The sequence below is a fragment of the Lupinus angustifolius genome, chromosome LG11 (assembly GCF_001865875.1).
Source record: "Lupinus angustifolius cultivar Tanjil chromosome LG11, LupAngTanjil_v1.0, whole genome shotgun sequence".
In the NCBI taxonomy this organism is placed as follows: domain Eukaryota; kingdom Viridiplantae; phylum Streptophyta; class Magnoliopsida; order Fabales; family Fabaceae; genus Lupinus; species Lupinus angustifolius.
This window is the reverse complement of record NC_032019.1, coordinates 6,133,844-6,154,358: the sequence shown is the minus strand read 5'-3', so window position 1 is coordinate 6,154,358 and position 20,515 is coordinate 6,133,844. Positions and strand designations below refer to the sequence as shown.

At 32.9% G+C, this 20,515-nt stretch overlaps 3 protein-coding genes across 10 annotated transcripts; 1 reads left to right on the top strand and 2 right to left on the bottom strand.

Moving 5' to 3' along the window:
• On the top strand, positions 362 to 2,531 carry LOC109360368 (DNL-type zinc finger protein). 2 transcript variants are annotated; one of them, XM_019605204.1, is made up of 4 exons: positions 362 to 575; positions 727 to 841; positions 1,927 to 2,055; positions 2,345 to 2,455. In XM_019605204.1, the coding sequence occupies exons 1-4, from the start codon at positions 427 to 429 to the stop codon at positions 2,366 to 2,368; spliced, it is 417 nt and encodes a 138-aa protein (XP_019460749.1). In that variant the 5' UTR covers positions 362 to 426; the 3' UTR covers positions 2,369 to 2,455. The 2 variants fall into 2 exon arrangements, with proteins under 2 accessions (XP_019460749.1, XP_019460748.1); XM_019605203.1 differs by having other exon boundaries at positions 364 to 575; positions 2,338 to 2,531.
• Positions 2,506 to 3,726, bottom strand: LOC109360367 (lysine-rich arabinogalactan protein 19-like). The gene is made up of 2 exons (XM_019605202.1): positions 2,919 to 3,726; positions 2,506 to 2,774 (listed from the first exon to the last, which is right to left on the bottom strand). The coding sequence occupies exons 1-2, from the start codon at positions 3,618 to 3,620 to the stop codon at positions 2,676 to 2,678; spliced, it is 801 nt and encodes a 266-aa protein (XP_019460747.1). The 5' UTR covers positions 3,621 to 3,726; the 3' UTR covers positions 2,506 to 2,675.
• LOC109360365 (tRNA(adenine(34)) deaminase, chloroplastic) lies at positions 4,412 to 11,902 on the bottom strand. 7 transcript variants are annotated; one of them, XM_019605201.1, is made up of 7 exons: positions 11,602 to 11,902; positions 9,309 to 10,892; positions 6,993 to 9,182; positions 6,834 to 6,921; positions 5,947 to 6,074; positions 4,991 to 5,240; positions 4,412 to 4,683 (listed from the first exon to the last, which is right to left on the bottom strand). In XM_019605201.1, exons 2-7 carry the CDS (start codon positions 10,559 to 10,561, stop codon positions 4,651 to 4,653), a joined length of 3,942 nt encoding a protein of 1,313 aa, XP_019460746.1. In that variant the 5' UTR covers positions 10,562 to 10,892; positions 11,602 to 11,902; the 3' UTR covers positions 4,412 to 4,650. The 7 variants fall into 7 exon arrangements, with proteins under 7 accessions (XP_019460746.1, XP_019460741.1, XP_019460744.1 ...); XM_019605196.1 differs by having other exon boundaries at positions 6,993 to 10,632; positions 10,800 to 10,892; XM_019605199.1 differs by having other exon boundaries at positions 6,993 to 10,632; positions 10,800 to 10,826.

The following is a 20,515-nucleotide window of genomic DNA, read 5'->3' as shown; positions in this document are numbered from 1 at the left end:
TCTGCAACAAAAGTGAGTAAAGAGAAAAAAAGCATGATCTTTTTGAATAAAATGATTTAGAATGAAAAGAAAAGCAATACAATTTTCTATATATATAATATAACTTTACATATATCCATGTAATTAAAGTGTTGCTGACTACAAAACCATGCAGCATCAAGACAAAGCTATGACCTATTTTATCTGATAACACAGCAGAAAAGTTTTATATATTGTCATTTATTGGATATACAGTTTTTATATGTTTTTATTTTCCATAATAAAAATGTTATTTAGATATATATACAGAATAACCAGTGTTAGGTTGTTAACTTTCCCAACTAAACAACCATTTTCCCAAGTAGTCTAAGTCTAACAAAAAAATATAAAACTATTTGGGCCAATATATAGAAAATAGAATTGGTAGATAAATTTCAAAAGCCAACAATGGCGTCAAGCACAGTCTCCAGTGTCCCTTCGTTTCTTCCTACTCTCTCTTCCTCCAAACTAAATCCAAAAATTCAGTCCCTTTGCTTCAACCTTTACCCTCCATTCTCACCTTCTAACCTAAACTATCCTTCAATTACAGTTTCTAGGTTAGGTTCCTATCCATAATCCCCGTCTAAATTTTTAAAATTGTTTCTGGGTCTGGTCAAAGTTTTTATCTTTATATTTCACTGTTCTCAATTTGAATTTCTTGGGCATTGATTTTCTAGTGTCATAACAAAAAAAGTGGTTTGCTTTCAGGTCAAGGTTTTCTTCTTTAGCAGCAAGTTTCTCGGGTCGGGTATTTAGGGTTAATGGGTTGGCGGGTCATGATACTGGGATTACCCCAGAACCTGAATCAGACAATTCAAAAGTGGTCAGTGATTTTTTTTAATATTTTTGCTAACACATTTTACTTCAGCAGATAAAAGGATAAGTAAAAATAAGTTCTTTTGAACTTGTTAATTACTTGATTTTTGGTGATGTGGTTGACATGTAAAGTTAAGTTATTATTTGTATTAATATTACATTTTTATGTACTTCATAGTTCATAGACATAGGTATAACATTTGTAATAAATATAATGTCATCAAATGAGTTTAAAAAAACTCAATAATCTTGGTGGTAGTGTAAGTGGACTATGCCCCTAAGGTGTTTGAATCATTGAGTCACCATTCATTTTGGGAAGAGTTTTATATAACCACCGTTTTATGTCTGAGGATTAGTTCTCCGTGAGATATTGGTCAAAGCCAAAAAATAAACGAAATGGGTTATATATCCTATGGTTTATGATTTCCTGATATTTTTGGGTGAGTGTTTAGTATGGAAAACAAATTTGTTGACTATTAGATTAGATGCTCTTAGCCATCATTTATGTTTGGCATTAAAATTATGCTAAGGTTTTTAGTCAATTATTCAATTTCAGTGTATAATATGGTCAATTGTGATGCAGACAAGCATAACTGTGTGATTTATTATTTGTTTTTCTTATTGATTTTGGTTTTAGCTTTGCTAAGCTGTAGTGATTTTTGTCATTTAATTAAATTGAAGGCAATGATATATTTTGGCTTCATAATTTCCAAGATAATGTCAATCAAGTAGTATTTAATTTATACACTTAGTAAAATAAGGCTTAGTTGTTGTTGCTGATATGTCTTAAATTCATTTTCCCACTTAGTGGATCAAGACTTCATTGTTGTTATTGAATGTCAATCAATTCATAAAGTGGTTTTATATCTAAGAAAGTATCAATTAGTTTCCTCTGCTATGCTATTTCAAAAGCAATCTGTTTTCTGATGAACTGTTACAATTGTAATCATTTCTCTTTCTTTGTACTAATTTATGTTACGCCTAATTGTTGCACTAAGGTTGTTGGTGGTGATTAAGCGTCTTCTTTTTGAGAATTTACTCTGTCTGTTGTTCATTAATCAAAATGTGTTAATTATGTTGTCTCATGTTCAGGATGCTACTATTGATTTGCGTCTTCCAAGAAGAAGCTTGCTTGTAGAGTTTACATGTAACTCTTGTGGTGAAAGAACAAAGAGGCTTGTAAATCGGGTAGCTTACGAAAGAGGCTCTGTTTTTGTACAGGTATCTATTATTTCCTATGAACATGTACTTTGTATCTGTATGTTTCACAATATTGTCGAAAAACTGTTCTTTTCATCATTGTTTTAAACTTGTACTCATGTGTGCTTGTAGAGTTTTCAAGGTCCCCTTTTGTTAGCTTCTTTTGCTAAGTCTGCTTTTGTTTTTGGAAACCTTAGTGATAATTGTCATATTGCATTCAGTAGTTCTGCAGGATATATTTATAACATTAGTATTGTTCAAGTGCTTATTCTATTTCAAGTAATTGGAAGTGCATCTTACTAGTGTGCAGGATGTCTTCGGCATCACAAATTAGTTGACAATCTTGGACTTATTGTGGAGTATGACTTTCGAGTGGAAACAAAGATGGACTCAGAAATTGATCAAGTTTAAAGTGATGACTGATAACTATAGACATTTTTGTATGACATCTCCAGTCTCCTGCTTCTTTTCGTAATTCAATAATTCATATCCATTAATATTTCTGAGCAAATATCACCACAAAAATAAAGAAAGAATCATCGGTATAGATTCTCATTATTTAGATCTATACACATGAAATGATTTTACATTATGCAAACCAAATAACTGTTTAGAGTGAATCCGTGGTCACTATAAGATTGCTAGCAACTGTAGCCAGTGACAGCTAGCAAAACAATAATAGCAACTCCAGCTGTTGCCCATATATTTCTCCCTTGCCGATGGTTTGACAGCGCACCATTCTGTGGAGTAAAAAACACAAGATGGTGTCATAACAATGTCATGCTTATAACTAGATTTGGCTATATATTTCAAATATTAAGCTTTGTCAGTAGCAGTTTACGTATTTAATTTTGAGTTGGTATTTTACTAGTAGATGATATTACCAAATTCAGACTTGGGGCTGGTGCTGGGGCTGTATCCGAATCTTCTGTAGTATCTGTTGGTGGTGCTGGGGGACTCTTGTGAATAGTTGGTGCTGGAGCTGGTGCTTTATGCCTCCTGTGCTTGTGCTTATGTCTTCTTTTTTTGTGGGGTTGAGGTGCGGGTGCCGGTACCTCTGTGATAGGTGCAGGTGCTGGAGTTGGTGGTGGAAGAACGGGTGCAGGTGCTGGTGCTTTGTTAATCGGCGCAGGTGCAGGCGCTGGTGTTGCCTTTACTGGCGCAGGTGCTGGTGGTGTTTGGACTGGTGTTGGGGATATCGTAGGTGATGGCAATGTGGGAGCTGGTACAGGTGGACTTTTTGGTAGTTGTGGTGGTGGGGCTTTTGGGCTTAAAGCCGGAGCAACCTTGGGAGCTGGTGATGTCGTGGGGGCTGATTTGGGAGCCACATTTGCAAGCGGTGGGGTTGCAGTTGGTGGTTTGCTGGAAGTGGGAGGGCTTGCCGATGGCGGTTTGCTTGTGACGGGAGGGGATGATGCTGCAATGGGTGGTTTTATGGTCACAGCTGGTGAGCCCGAAGATGGGGAAGTTGCAGTTGGAATTGTGGGTGGCAACTTCGATGGTGTGGTTACTGGTGCTTGGGCATTGATTGATGCTAGTTGGCAGCAGAGGCTTGCTAAAACCAATGCCCAGAACATTGCAGCCATTGTATGTTATGGTTTGTTAGAGATCAGAGAGTTACCTTCTTATATATAAGCTATGATATGGCTTGGAAAGATTGAGAAGTATTGCGTGAATGATATATGGAAGGAGAGATGTAACCTTCATTTGAATGTGACATCACCACTAATAATCTAACAAGGAAAGTTAACAATGCAAATAAGCATAGGTATAATTAGCTTCCCTTTCATCAAGGGCCCCTTAAAATCGTATTTATCTGTAGATTTAATTAATTCACACCCATATATAGTATGGTTGTGGCCTAAGTTATCCTTTGAGCACATTTGGTTTTCATTTTTACTATGGTAAAAGGTTGGGTGGATGAGGAATGAAGAGAAAAGGAACAAGGTTTCATATTTATGAGAGCATGATTTTTTACCAACTATTTTCCACACATGACCCATATTTAAGTATGATGTCTATATCACTTTCTGTTAATATGTGATGTTCTAATTTATCAAGGTGATTATGATGTTTTATCTGCAGTTCAATCGTTGTACATACTCTAGATTTCTCTTGCAAATGATCTTTAATATTTAATACTCCAACTTTCACCCTTTTCAAGTAAATGAAAGATAAAGAGGGAAAGGCAATAGGTTTTATTATGAGTTCCACATCAGAATTAGATAACTCTTGCTATATGTGAATTTATTTATCTTTACCATTCATTTTATATTTTACAGACATTTTCAAAATGCCAAGAATCAAACGGACAACAAATATTTTCTCATACATTTAATGTGCAAAGATCAATTCTTATTATATCACTATGGTCTATCATCATCCAGTGTAACTTCACCAAGTAACACTTTTAATGTAACTCATAATCAGTCAAGAAAATAAAATTTAAAGAATGTTTAATTAGTCAAAAAAGTAAAATTTAAAGAATACATCACATGATTTTAATTTTTTTAACCAGCGTCGCAGAGAAGTTGTACTGTGCATGTCCATCATGTTCTTGGTAAAGTAAATTTCTGTGCAGATTATCATATTGCATCCTCATTAGGCATCTTTTGCTTATTGTTTCTTGTTTCTGGTATTTGATTTCACCTGTAACAAAGTAAAATAATAAAAGGAGTGACAGAATTGATACAGATAATAGTACAAATAATGTTATTCCTACCATGCCTACTAAATAAATTTTCAAAGCTCTAACGTGAAGTTAAAGTTGACAACAATGGTTGGTTTGCAAAAGTTATTGCCCAGGACAACTTAGCTGAATAAATATAACGTGAGAAATTGAACATTATGCCTTTCACCAAGACCATAAATCATGTTTGAAAATTTCATTCAGTTGCTCATTTAAAACATGAGGAAACATTGTGTCTGCAATTTTATTTTACAAACAAAACATTACATGAAAGATGTCATGAATCTTGTTAAGAAACTTGGAGGGGTGGTGGTGAGTAATAGGAAGGGAAGATGGGTCATTTGATGATTCTTCTTTCTTCTTTTTCCTTCTCAGCTGAAAGAATTGCTGCATTGCGTCTGCGCATTCTGAGGCCAAGACTCCTCTTCTTATCTTTATCCTTGGATGGAATGGATGAACTGGGGCAGGTGGTATATCTCTTGGTTCAGATGAACTTTCTCCTCCATCAGGGAAAAGCCTACAAAAAAGATACAGGCACTATGTTTTATCTTGCATATCTTAAAAATGTGTTACAAGTATTTCATGGGATGATAAAAAAAGGACTGTCAAGTGCATCAGGCTCCCACTTAGTGGAATATGGGAAGAGTAAATGAACGCAATCACAGTCTTACCCCCGCAAATGCGGAGAGGCTGTTTCTATTAATAAAATTTCCAAAGAGGACTCCATTCCGGTTAGTATAACAAGAGGAAGCCCAGGTATAATTAAAGAAAATTGCAATTCACTGAGGTTCTGAAGAAGGCATAGAGGGAACTTTGACATAAAAAGAGGTAGGCAATGGTATAGAAATATCCCAAGAAACCATTTTTATAGGCTTATTAATGAAATCTCACTGATCAATAAGTATGGTATTTGAACAGTTATCACATTATAGTCAGAATATTTGGACTCATCAAATGCAGTTAGTTGTGACTTATGTTTCAGGGCACATGTATTAAGGGAACTGTAGTCCTTTTCTAGTTATAATATATAAACTTTTATAGGTCTTTTAAGGCATGACCAATAATTTAACCAAAGATAACAAAAGGAGCATTGAAGGTATAACAAGAGACTAATTCTATCATGAAATAGGTAAAGATTCAAGAACATGGAAGAGCCATAATTCTCATATGCCCTTTGCAACCATACAATTATTAACAATACAAGAAGCATGTTGATTGCATACCTAATCCAGCTACCATCAGCTCCAAGAAGCTTATTGGGAGCTCCCCACACAACAGTATCTATTCTTGCTTGAAGAATGGCTCCAGCACACATAGGACAGGGCTCAAGCGTGACGTATAGTGTAGTGTCCTGAAAGTGGGAGAGTTTTGTCCTTAAACAAATGAACAATCAAAGTAATTTACTAAGTTGTATCAAATACCACTACGTATCTACCATTTCTTAAGATGTACCAAATTACCAAGTGATTCTTTAAGCAAGTTTTGGTAAAAGAATTGGAAGAGGGAAATGATTTGTATGCCTAGCCTAAAGGTAAGTCCAAATAATACATCATTTCCTTTCTTTTAACTTCAATCCCTTTAAACTAATATTGCCTTAAGTGATTTTAACATAACTATTGGAATTACTATGAAATTCATTTTTTATTTTAAACAAGCATTTATTTTGAGATAGTGAATGTTATCTATTTATCGGATAAAACTTCAACACTATTTACGAACATTCATAAAAGCAAAGAATAATAAATTATAGAGTAATCCAATTACCATAACATGGTTGTTAACATTATCAATCAACGGAAAAAAGTACTGTTCTAAGCCTGCTAAGTTAATCTACTGATAGATTATATGACAAGCATTTGATTTCTTTCAACATGTGGATGTGAAACATTATTATCAGTGCTATATAAGTGTAAGGTCTGCTGCCATTCATGTATTCAAGATATAAGAGGTCGAATTGGCCTGAACCATGATGAATTTAAGCTTTAGTACACAGATATTGTCACATTTTTAGTCACGCTTGCTTAAAACAATATAAGAGAAACATATCAAATGAGCTAAGCTTTGGCTGCGATACCAAAATACACTTCAAATATAGAACAAGGAAACTTACTGATAGTCTCCATGTTCGAAGAAGGCCTGAAGCTTCTCGGATACAAATCATCTCTGCATGAGCAGTGGAGTCCCGTAATTCTTCTACTCTGAAACAGATGATATGAATTAAAAAAACAAGGCAATTACAATGAATGAAATAATATCATATAATACTTACAAGTTGCATCCCCGTGCAATAACTTTTCCATTCTGCACAAGAACTGCACCAACAGGGACCTCCCAAGTATCAGCAGCTTTCATAGCTTCCAAAAGTGCCTCCTTCATGAACATTTCATCCACTCTCCGCTGCTCAAATTCAACATTGTAGGCTTCTTCCCAGTCATCAAACCTATCTCTCAAAACTTGAGTGTTGCGTTGAAACTTCCTTTGCTTCAACTCTTCATCCTTTTTCCCTAAGCCAGGCGGTTCAAATTGCACTGGAGCAACAGGTTCCTTGATTGGCATAATCGGCTCACTTCCAGACATGTTAGATCCACCAACATTTACAATTTTCCCAACAAAAGGAGGTCCTCTGGCAGGCAACGGAATTGGGAATTCCACATTTTTTATGTCTGAAGTACTGACTTTCAAATCTTTTCCATCTTCACTCCAGTTAGCATGTTCATCACCCGAAGCATATGAGGCACCTAATGATGTTGATCCACTTTCCAATGTATTTGGAGAAGATGACCTAAATTCAAGATTTTTTCCTTTGTCCTTCAGTCTTTTAGTGTCAGACACCTCTCCCTCACTTTGGGTATAAAGTGTACTTGGTTTTGACGAAGTCATGGTTTGTGGTAGTACACTTGTTTCCTTTATTACATTACTTTTACTGGTTTCCTCATGCTCCTGCCCTGAAAACCATGTCTCACTATCAGACTTGTTTGGCGAGTTCCTCTCACCTGATCTTCCAGCTGAATTGGAGGAACCAGTACGTGAGCCCCAACGTAATCGAACAACATCTGCAATCATACTCCACATGGACCTCCCAGTTCTACTGAGAATTGTTTTCTCAGTTTCCTTGCTGATCTCTGGTTCTTCAGCTACAAGAATTTGCTCAACAGATGGTTCATTTACATCCCACATTTCATCAGAAGGTCCTTTAGTCCCGGGAAACCCAGAGGAATGGCTAGAACCACGCTCCTTCAACTGTGACTCATTTTGAGTGCCTTCTTTCCTTGAACTGAAGATCTGATTTCCTTCATCTTCAATGGCCAACCTTTTTCCAGTAACATCTAGCTCTTGTGTTTCTGAAGTGGTGACTTCATGCCTGACCCTCTCAACAAACTCATCAACAAACTGTTTCGATGATTTCTCTAAACGATCAGCTGAACCAAGGGCACCACCTTCCAGAGCTATGATGTTAGAAGGCTCGGTATAGGCCTGATGAATTCCATCTGTAGAATATGATTCAGAAAGAAAAATGGGACTTCTTCCTGCATTATCATACAGAGCAGACGAGCCACTATCTGAACTTTCAATGACGATCCCAGGATTTGTAATTTCAGCATTGAATTCAACATGCGCTGAGCTTTGACCCACCAATCTGGATGAGGAAGGGGTCAACATTCTTTCTGAACTCTGTTCATCACCTGGTGCCAATATAACACGTTTACCAGCCTCGGAAACCAAATTCAGTGATCCGTGGAAGCTGGCTTCCTCTCCTGAGACAGTTTCATCAGAAACTGATAGGTTCATTGGTCTTTGGCCCTCACTGTACAAGTCAATATTTGTAATCCTTTCATCAGTTTGGCAATAGCTCTCTCTGGTTTTAACAACTGACATTGATTTACTTTTTGGGACGAACCTCACCTTCCTAGAAATTCTTTGAGAACTGGAAACTTGCTTTTCATCACTGCCATACCCTTCTGATAAGGTGCTGTCATGTTCAAACCCTTTCCCGTGTTGAATACTCTGATTTGTCCTTTTATCTGTTTGACGCCATGTAACCCTTGCATCTGTGCTTGAGTTTGAATTCCCTTCCTGGTCATTTATTCTAGTTCTGGACTTCACAATGGATGTATCTTCTACATTACTCTCATGAATTTGTGATACTTCAGAAAATCGCTGAGACTTTCTTCTCTCTTTAGCCTGTGTAACAATCTTTTCTCCTTTTTGGTGTTGTTGCTCCTCTACTCCCTGAGCAGAACTCAAAATTGAAACTTTTTCCTCTCTCAAATTCTTCATTCGAGTATTTAAGGTCCTTTCAGTGTCCTCAACTTTTGTTTTTCCCATATATTTCTGGGAATTCCTATTTATTACATTCTTTTCAATGGTAGAAGTAGAACCAACAATGTTTTTACGTTCCTCGCGTGCTTCGTGTAAAAGTGTTTCTGATATCTCAGGGTTCTCTTCCCTGCCACTGAATGTCTTATTTGATTTTGAAGTTACCTTTCCTATGGTAGAAGTAGATCCCACAAACTTTTTATGTTCATCACTTCTTTCACGTAACAATGTTCCTGATATCTCAAGGTTCCCTTCCCTGCCACTGAATGTCTTCTTTGAAGCCAAAGTCGTTTCAACTTCATCATAACCAGACTCTTGTGTATCTGTAGATTGGTGATTTCTTATCTCCCTTGCTTTAATATATGCCTTTTCCATTTTCTTATCCAAATCCTTGACAAAAGATAAATTATCTTCCTCACATTCGACTTGCTTGCGTAAAATAGATGTGTTCCAATAACTAGATTCATGAGTTCTAGATGCTCTTGAATGCCTATCTTTGTGTTCTTTTGTGGATAATGTTTCTTGCATAGTCACGTCAGTCGGCTTCTTTTCAGACTTCTTCCTTAGGTTCCAATCAATATTATTAGCACTAAATGCAGTCCTTTCCTGATTTGAAAAACCATGCAGCTTCTGTGAGTAATTTCTTTGCCTGTTGAGTTTATCCTTTACTTGTCCCTCGTGATTTGCATAATCTTTCTCATATACTGCTGATAATTCTTCCGAATCATGCTTATTTTGAACTTCCAAGTCACTTGGAAGATCTCCTGATGAAAGCGAGTAAAAAGATGAGCAACTAGAAACATCTCTTCGCTTCCTATTGTTCTCACTTTTATTGAAGGTTTCCCTTTCTTTGTTGGTTTTTTCATTTTCTCTTCTCAAGTCTATAGTGGATGTCTCATGTAGCTTCAAATTTCCTTTCTTCTCTGCTTCTAGTTTCTTACTTAAACTCAAATTTCTCTCTTTCATTACATTTTTTCTTTTCTTCTCTGCTTCCATTATTTTGGGTGAAGACGCATTCTTCAATTTGATACTGCTACAATCCTTATCTGCTTCTTCACTCAATAAGCTGAGAACTGATTCAACATCATCAGAATCAATTGTGTGGCAAATTTCCCTTCCTTTTTGCGGAGCCGCAGAGAAACATTTTCCTTTTGTTCTTCTTGTACTTCTATTGCAATCAGTTCTATCATTAACAGAACAGTTAAGCTCAAAACAACCCCTGTGGAGATCAAAAGATGGTACCCGGGAAAAGTACAGGTATCCATTACCCAAAATCAACCTTCTAGAAGCTGGCAGTTGAAGGAGAGTAGATTGCCTTAGCCCATTCAGAATACTGGAATTTACAGGCACTTTGCAAGTGGAGAATGAACAGCAATCACAACAACCACTACATAATGAACAATGTGATGGGCTTCTGTCGAATCTTTCATACGAGAAATTTGTGTAGCCATTGGAAGATAAAGTAAATGACTCTTTACATCTAACAGCATATATTGTTGAGCTGAAATATGTGTTGTACATAGTTGCACGCGTCTTCCCACCAAGGGTGGGATAGAGTGATGAGAGAGTGTGTTCTTTTAATTACAACTGAGCTACAACAAGTAGAGAAATCATGTCAAACAGCACAGATTAGAAATGCTCATTTGAGTGGACATAAGAAAGAAATAGCAATAAGTGGTAAACTAAAATCTCTTGAGTGATGATGTAGGAGCCCAAACAACATTAGCTAATGCATCAGAATAACCAATGGATGATTCACCTCTTCTTTCAACTTTCAACTTTCAACCTGTACCAGTAGATGGTTCAGCAAAATTGGAATGATTGACATAGTTCAACAATTAAATCAACTTATCTGATTATCAAAAAATAATTAAACTTCAGAACAGATAGTAGCAGAAAACAACACTACAGAATGTAAATGCATCCATCTCACTTCCTGGCCATCAAAATGTAATTCACATCCCACAAATTTGTATGCTCATGTTTCATATAAGTCCATTAACCAAATCGCTACAGAAGTCATCAATTGGCACTCGGATTCCACAACAAACTTCTATAAAGGGTGGCCTAGTGCACAAGCGAATAGGACCAAGATTTGAACCTATGACCTCCAGGTCACAAGGCAAGCAACACTATTGTTCTGTTGAGGCTCACCCTATTGAAGGGAGGTTCAGTGTATGAGTCTCCCAACTAGCAGTGTCTATAAATGGTAACTATACATAGCCTTACCATTCGCTTTGCTATCAGATAAAAAATACTGCAAAACACTTTCTATCCAGATAATGAACTACTGCTTATAATTAGAATATAAAATCTATTTATGTCAATAAACCATCATCAATATGAAACAATCAATTGACACTCCAAATTTAGAATCTTTTTTGTTTTTTGATGTACCCAGCCACTGCCCATTTCCCCCTAAATTTAACTCATCAGTTATATGGATTTATGAATGGATCCAGGTTCATTCACACTAGATGGGTTTCTAAATGGGGGAATAGAAAAGAAAAGGTTCATAAAACAATGAAAGTGGCAGGAAATGTGAAACAAGATATGCATACCTGAGAAAGAGTTTGCCTTTAGAAGAGGGTAGTGGTGAATCTATCTGGGTACTTAACATTTGGTTTGCATAAAGGGGTTTGGGGTTTCAAACTTTCTGTGAAGGAACTTGGTTGAATGAGAGAAATGAAATGAGAATTGGAAAAGGGAAGATAATGTAGGAAATGGGTTCAGCTCATTAGATTTGATTTGTTCTTCACTTCACATCAAGCAAAACATGCAGACAAATAACACATAGTTCAGTTGTGAGATGGAACAGAATCCTTGTACCTTGGCATCTCAGAAAAATGGCCCATTTATGGCAACCTTTTTTGTCCAAAGGCAGAGTTAATGTTATTATTGTTGTGATATTTGCTCCTCAAAGTTTGTTCTGTATTTTCTCACTTTCCCTATACTATTATGGTGTACATAATTCCTAAGATTATAAGATCGTGCGTTTTATATACCATAGAAATTATGCAAATTTGATAGTTAAGGGAAGTCTTATATTCATAATTAATTATGGAAAAAGGTTATTTACTTACTGCATTCTAATAATGGTTATGTTAGGTGTATGAGAACTTTGTTAAAGGAATATAAAAAATTAGTATTGGAAAATTAAGTTCAATAACACTTCTGGAAATATCATCTTTTAAGGTAGATTTTGGTCTTTCCCCCTAAATAATACTTTTAGAACATTTGTTAACCTTTGCATAAATTGTTGTGGTATTTTTAGCCTAAAGAATGTTGTCTACAGTCCAACAATTTCTGTGTGTGGGAGATATAGTCCAACAAGTTAATGGGCCAAATTACAACAGAATGTGCAACTTTCAGCCCATTACTAAAATAAGGTAACATGTTTTATTTCTTTATTTTGTTTTTCTCCTTTTGTTATAAACCAATTTCATTTGATTAGACAACTTTGAAAAGTATGGCCGAAAATGAATCGATCCTACTCAATATTCGTTGAAATTTGATTCATTATTTAATTCGATAAATAAGGTTTAAAAATTAAATAATTTGAACTTGAGCTATAAACAAGCAAAACTTGATTCAAATACAGTTCGATTCGTTGAGACTATAAACTGACTCAATTATATACATATATGTACATAATAGTGACTTAAGTGAGAACAAGTCTAATATAAAATTTATGAGAATAATAAATCAATGTCATACAAATATGCATAGATGATTAAAATTAAAAGTTAAATAATGGTTCATAATCACTTAAAAAAGTTATGCGCTTAAATTTTAATCTTGACAATTCAAATAAAATTGAATGACGTATATTAATTTTTCTCATATTAAAAATTGTTTTAACTTGAATCACTTTCTATACATATATAGATAATATTTACTGCATAAACTTTAATCGGTAACTACATTTATTACTAATATTAAAAAACTTTCTCTACGTGTATTTTATAATTCATTAGCACCTTATAGGCCCTTTAATTTATATTGATGAACGATATAAATGTGAGTTCATTAACCCGCTCCAAAATTGATGAACTTTAATTAAACTAAATAAATAATTCAATATTAAACTCAGTTCGGAATTCCACTGAAGCTAATCATTAACGAGTCGAATTGATTTGAATCAAGATAAATTCAACTAGTTTCCACCCATATTGTCGACTATATGAAGGGACAGTTAGGAAAATGATTGTTGCAAAACTAAACCTCACAACTTCCTTTATGAGTAACAAAAAGAGGAAAAGGAAGAAAGAAAATTGTTGGGTTCTATTTATTTTTCAAAATATTTCCCTATAGAGTGGCAGAAATTTGGTTGTACATATAAAACAGTTGTGGATAATTATACTATTAGGGTAGAATCATTTATTAAAAATTTAAAACAAATATTCATTTGTTGCTATACAAGGAAACAAACAACAATAACTTTGTGCACGCATGTATGTCCTATAAACAAGAATTTTGCTGCAATAAATAATAAGGATTTAATATATTGTTTCATGTAAGTAATGGTATATGTGAGATTCTGTAAGAGTTAATTGATTAATATTGTAGTTAATAGATTAATAGCATACATGTTTCTTACAAATAATGATGATGATAGTATAAAAAACTTTACACTAACAATACATATATATTAAGCTCAAATCAGTGTGCCAAAATACATGCAATATTGAAAGAGAAAAATTATGCATTCACAATATACAATTTTATATATTATCCATTATTCATATTTAATTATCATTGACTCTTCAAAAAGTAATTCAAATAAATGATAAATAATATAATAATTATATATAAATTTTTACACTAACGACACATAAATATTATATTCATATTGAAATTTCAGCCATTTCATTTTCATCTAAGTCAGCAACTTCTGAATTTACAACAACTAGTCACAGAGGTAGTGACTACATAAAGCAATAGATATTATGTTAAAATAGTAGGAGCCATGAATAAGAGAGATCTTTTTGATAAACAAGAAGGAATGAGAAAATGAGTTCCAACGAATGAGGGAATCGTCCTTTATATATTACAATGTATAACTAATAACTAACTAGTTAATTGATTAATTAAACTCTTAATCGATTAACGAAAACAATATTACAACTAACAAACTGAAATCAACTAACAACTTTAACATCCTCAAGTTGGAATGTGTCAAGCATTCCAAGCTTGAAATGATTGTGCTAAACACCACACATACTCTAATACCTCTTCTTGCTGGTGATCGAATCTTCGTCTCCCAATCTTGAAATTTGAACGTGAAACAATATTAAGCTTAACCACCATTTGGCAGAAGCAATTTCATTCAATACTTAACCATCTTTTTGACAGAAGCAAACCAATCATAACAGATGAAAGAGAGAAATGAGATGAACCTTAATCTTGATCCTTATATGTTGCTTCAATGAGGGGGGAAAATTACACACTAAAATGTTGTGTGTTTAATGAGAGAGAGGTAAAGAAACTAGAGTAATAAAGAAATGAGAAATAATTGTGGGTAAATGATAAAAAGTGTGTATATTCTTGTTATCATTGAGAAGAAAAAATTGATTCCAAACTACTACACTAACCTTGAAACCTGAAACAACTAATTCCAAACACCACAATTGGTTGCACCATTCATGTCTATTCAGAAACAAGATCATGATATTACAATTGGCATGAATTTGGTGGATGATTCTAAACCTTTCATGTTAACAAGTCTAGAGAGGGTCTTGCATGAGATGCGCTCGAAATGTGTTGTAACAAAATTTGCAGCTCGAAGAGAAAAAACACACAATGCAAGACAATAAAGCCCACATCTCAAATCCCAAGAACAGATACAAGAAGCCTTAAGATAAATTATTTGATAGAGAAAGATCTTCTTTATCCCAATGTAATTGTTGAAGAAATATTTCTGCACGACCTTAGAAAAATGTATCAAAAATTCTAGTCACCTTTAGATTCTTGGTTAATAGACTGTGCCGAGAATGAGTGAAATATCCCTAATTGAAGAAAGGCCAATTAGGGACAGCCACTAGTGTGGTGAGAACCACACCACCGACATATGTGAGGATCATCAATGAGAAAGAAGACAAAACATATCTAGTTACAAATGCAATAATAGAGAAAGCAAGCAATAGTATATTTCATGCTCATAAATAAATAAATCCACAAACTTCCAATGAGAAGATTATGACATTGATTGATAATTTAAGCAGCTTCTTCCTTTTTTTTTGGATGGAGAAAAGGCCATCATGGCATCCACCCAACCATTAGATTGAACATCATCAAGACTCCAAACACTTTTCTTTGAACCTGTTCTTGAGTACTTCCCATGGGAAAGCGGTAAATCTTGCTGTGAATGTATGATTTTGGAGTATAAGAAAATCAATCTTTCTTGAAAAGAAGGGATAGAACCTGCATCATCTACTGCACCAGTTGCTAGAGCAAAACGGCCTGATACCGCCACCAATGGAAAGATTGCAGCAACAAAGTGAGGAAGAGTTATTCCTCTGATACCATGTTAAAATGGTAAGAGCCATGGACAAGAGAGATCTTCTTGATGAACAAGAAAGAATGAGAAAATGTTATTGAATTGAAAATGAGTTCCAAGGAATAAGGGAATCACCATTTATATACTACAATGTCTAACTAATAACTAACTAGTTAATCGATTAATTAAACTCTTAATCGATTAACGAAAACAATATTACAATTACAAACTGAAATCAACTAACAACTTTCATGGATGGGTTATGACACAGACACAAGCTACTACTGCACCAATTATTATTAGTGCAAACGCATAAATTGGCATCCCAGTTGCACATGCATAAGTAGAAATAGCAACAACAAAAAAGAAAAAGAATCGGCTTGATTCTATTTTTTGTGTGGATATATGCTTCCTAGCTTCTCAGTTCAAGCCATATATTTATGTTTAAAATATGTTAATTAATAACATTTATGTTAATTAGCTAGCAAGCATATTGTTGCATAAATATTTTCAAATAATTTTTTTCTAAATAAATAGCTTTTGTTGAAAATTTATTTTTTAATCTATCAACGGGTGTTGGTTCAAGTGGTACATATTTGATTCCCCTTAAATAAGGTTTCAGGTTCGAGTTTGTGAGTGAAAAATACCTACCGGGAGAGTTAGCCCCACATACCTATAAATATTCTCAGCTCGGACATTATTACTTATTTTTGTTTTATTTTGATCTTGTAAGTATATATTTTTTCTCACAATTTTTTCAATTCTCACCTACAATTCACAATTTCTGTGAAGTCAAAATACAGAAAATATACAAATTCACAGTTTTATGAAATTTCAAAAGTAAATATAGATTTTAGGGTACAAGTATAACGAAAAAATAATTTAAAACGTAGAACAACTTAAACGGTCCATCTAAAAATAGAAAATAACTAAGAATTGGGAATAGATAAAACTTATATAGCCAACTTGAAATCAGAACTTAGAAAATGAATCTAGTAGTTTTTTTTAAATAAACCATTTGCGTTTATGGTAAAAAAAATATAAGGTCTATTAAAGTATTTATGATAATATGATGCATGATAACTAGAGACATGCCTAATTTTCTTAAAAGTATGCATGCCTTACTTAATCCAACTAAATTTTCTTAAAAGTATGAATGCCTTAACCCAATCAATGTTTAATTAAATGGAAAAACATTGGTGGTGATAAAAAAATATTAACAAATTTTGAAGAAAATTAAAATACGAAAAAAATATTTAAGGCTTGCACATTTTATCTCTATTTCCTTATAATTTTTTAAGTTCTTGTTGGTGAATGTATGACAATGCAACAAAGAATGGTGAGCAGAAATTTAAGATTTTGACATGTCCTAAAGCACACATAAAAATCTCAATATAGTATTTCCTTTAAACATTCCACTAGTCACATTGCAGACATCAACCAAAATAGTACTTATCCTACGTAAATATTATAGTATAATCTAAAACGCTAAAAACATTGACATAGAAATATGCAGCAAACAATTGCATGGTACTCTTCCTCTTGAGCCAGAACGTGATACCAACTTTGGAAAGAAAAATGTGGAAAACGCAATAAAAAAAGTGAATAAAATATGCTTACCGACATAGTACTCTTTTGAATGTTAGGGCGAATTCGAGGAACACGTGTGCCCGTAGAGAATAGAAAAAAAGGAGAAGAGGTGGTTAAATACATGCCCCCATAGTGCAAATCTGAGTCAAACATTTCATTTAAAAAAATTTGTTGGCGACCTGGTGGATAAATTAATGTAATTGAGAACAAAGTGGGTGATTTTATTAAATAACACGTTTCTTATATATATTTGGATTGATTTTATTTATCTTATCTAGGATTTAATTAGTTTTTTTATCTTGTTAGTTATTATTTCATTATTATTTTATTATTTGTAATGATTTTTATATGTATAATAAATTATTTAGACTAACTCATATTTGAGTTTGACTAATCCTTATTATTATAAACTTCTACATGGTAAGTGGTTTCATTCTCTATGACATTTTCAGTCAGTATTCCACTAACGTAGAAACCAAAATTAGTAACATGATTAGTCATCTTACTTTACTATGTCATCTACTTGTTAGTATTCATTCATTTTTTCAACCTCACAATTCTATATTTATATATGTGATAATCTTCACATCGATCAGTGATCATTTCAATAGTGCATTTTTGTCTCATTAATAATTTATGTTAGTATTAATTTCTTTTGTCATTGACCATCATTCCGATTCGGATTATACACCATTGTTTTCTATTTCTTTCAACATTCATTCTGGAAGTGTCTTTTCTCTCATTTAAGAATTATGCCAGTAATAAGTTGTTTTTTTACCTATGATAATTTCGATGGTGATTATATCAATGGTTCTCTTCTCAACGACAATAATTTTGATGGCGCCTTTTTTCACAATGGTGAATTATATTAGTTGCATGTGATTGCCTTTCACATCAACGATAATTTCAATATTGATTATATATGCAAATTTTGCAGTTTACAATATCTTTCAACAATTTTTATGAAGTTTATATAATTATTTGATCATTTTTATTTTGAAAGGAATTATTTGTGACAAGCTTAAAGTTTTAGCTTAAGGGGGCGTGTTAGATATATTCGAGTTGATAGAAAATTATTTTATCTAAAATTTTAGATAGGTTTGCTTACCCCGTTAATTATTATTATTGAATCTTTATTATCTTATTGTTTGTAATAATTTTTACCTATATAATAAATTATTTGGACTAACACATATTTGAGTTTGACATATCTTTAACTTCATAAACTTTCTACATTGTGCTATTGCTTTTTTATACAAATTAATTTGCCATGATTTTAAACATTAATAATTATATGTAAGGATAATTTGTACTTGAGGTCCGAACGGAAATGACCTAATCAAAGAATAAGCAATATATTCCCTTTCTATGGAGCAATCTTGTGAATATTTGAATTGTCACGTGGAACTTCTTAAGAGTTACCTTTTTAAAATACCGTGAAATTGTTTACAAATTTAATTGAAGACTTTTGTTTAAGCTAAAGTAATTCGCAATTATCTGATTTACGGAAGATTGTCTAACTCAAGAATTCAAGAAAACTTGTGGAGTCTTGATAAACTCCAATATAACCAAAAATGTTACTCAATAAAGTAATAACACTTTCTGAAATGAGAACTAAAAACTAAATGGTTTCTCTAATGATAATATGTAGTAAATTAAATTAATATATGTAATAAGAAATTTAGTATATATTACATGACTCTAATAGGAATTAAAATAATAGATATTAAGTTAAATTATGCGAATATGTAGTAATGTAACGTAACAACATCATCCTAAATTTGAAATTAAATTAAATTAGAATAACTATTTGAAATTAAATTATTAACCCTTATTATATAATAAAGAGTTGAAGTTAAAAAAATGCATATAAAAAAAATGACTTTATGATATCAAGCAAGTTTAGATAACATGCAAAGAGTGAAAATCTTATATATTTTTTAAGTCGAATCTATGATATTTGTTGATGGGAAATGAAAAGGTGTAAATATGAATTATCTTTAACAATATATATTTACGAGGTTGGAGAGGATAATGTCTTTGAGTAGTTTGAGTAACATCGAAGAAGAAAGAAAGACAGGAATGGAGAAATGATGGAAATATTTGTTTACAAAAAAAGGAAGAGAGTTAGTTCAAAGTTATGAAGAGAGACAAGAAGATTGAGAGAGTAATTTTGAGAAGAAAGAGAGACAAGAAGACCAATATGAGCTCGAAGTTTTCCTTCGTAACTCGTGGAACTTCTTCGCAGTGGCTCCGTTCCATGCCTCATTTCATAGGGAACCTCAAAGTGGCTCTATTTCATTATATTCCACCCATATACTAATTCCATTCATTTAATATCCCTCTCTTTGGTGTCATTGAGATAAGAGATGTCGGTTCTAGTTTATCTCTTTCTATTTCTATATATATGGAAAGTTTAAAAATCATTATATAATAGAATAGTTCAGAAATATAAGAAATATAATAGAATAGTCCAGAAATGGATATCCTATTCCAGAAATTGATATCATAGTCCAGAAAGTCCAATAGAAAGGAAAAAGAGAGGTTTACAAATATTCAGAAATGGAGATGTTCATGTTGTAATATCATGAGCTCATTAGATTAATAATAGAGAAAAATATATGCACTAATAATATGAGTTTTATATATTGTTATTGCATCATCCATCATTCATGTTTATTTATTATTGACTCTTCAAAAAAGTAATAAAAATGAATGGTGAATAATACCGACTGTGTATAAATATTACATTCTAAATAATAAAATAGTAGAGAAGTAAAAAGAATAATGATACCAAAGAGAGAGAATTTTATAAAAAACACAATAAATATTGCATAAATCAATATAATCATGTAGACAATTTTTTTTAATGAAACAAATAAATAGAAACGTGATAATATAGGGCAGAAGAAGCAGAAGTCAGATTTGATGAAAAATTTAATGCTATCTGTAATCACTTTTGTGACATTTTCCAAATCATTCATTAGTAAAGGTATAAATGGTTTTGGTTTGAATTGTGAAACTGGTGTAATCGAACTAAATCACTTATTAAAGAAATATATATTATGCATGATTCATTTCTGCGGTTTGGTTATTTTTAATGCTATTTATAATCACTTATTATGTATGGTTCATTTCTGTTGTTCGGTTTGGTTATTTTTTTAATAAGGAACTTTTTTATGTTTAACTCGGTTAGTGGTTTTAGAAATTTAGGAATCATTATAACCGAATTGAATCAATTATTAAAGAAATATATATTTTAGAATAATATTGTATTGTTGTTTGAATTCTTTAACCAATTTTATCACTTATGTGTAAGTTATACTGTTATATATATTATTAAGTTGTTATTATGTTAATATTATATATGTTAATATTTACTAAAT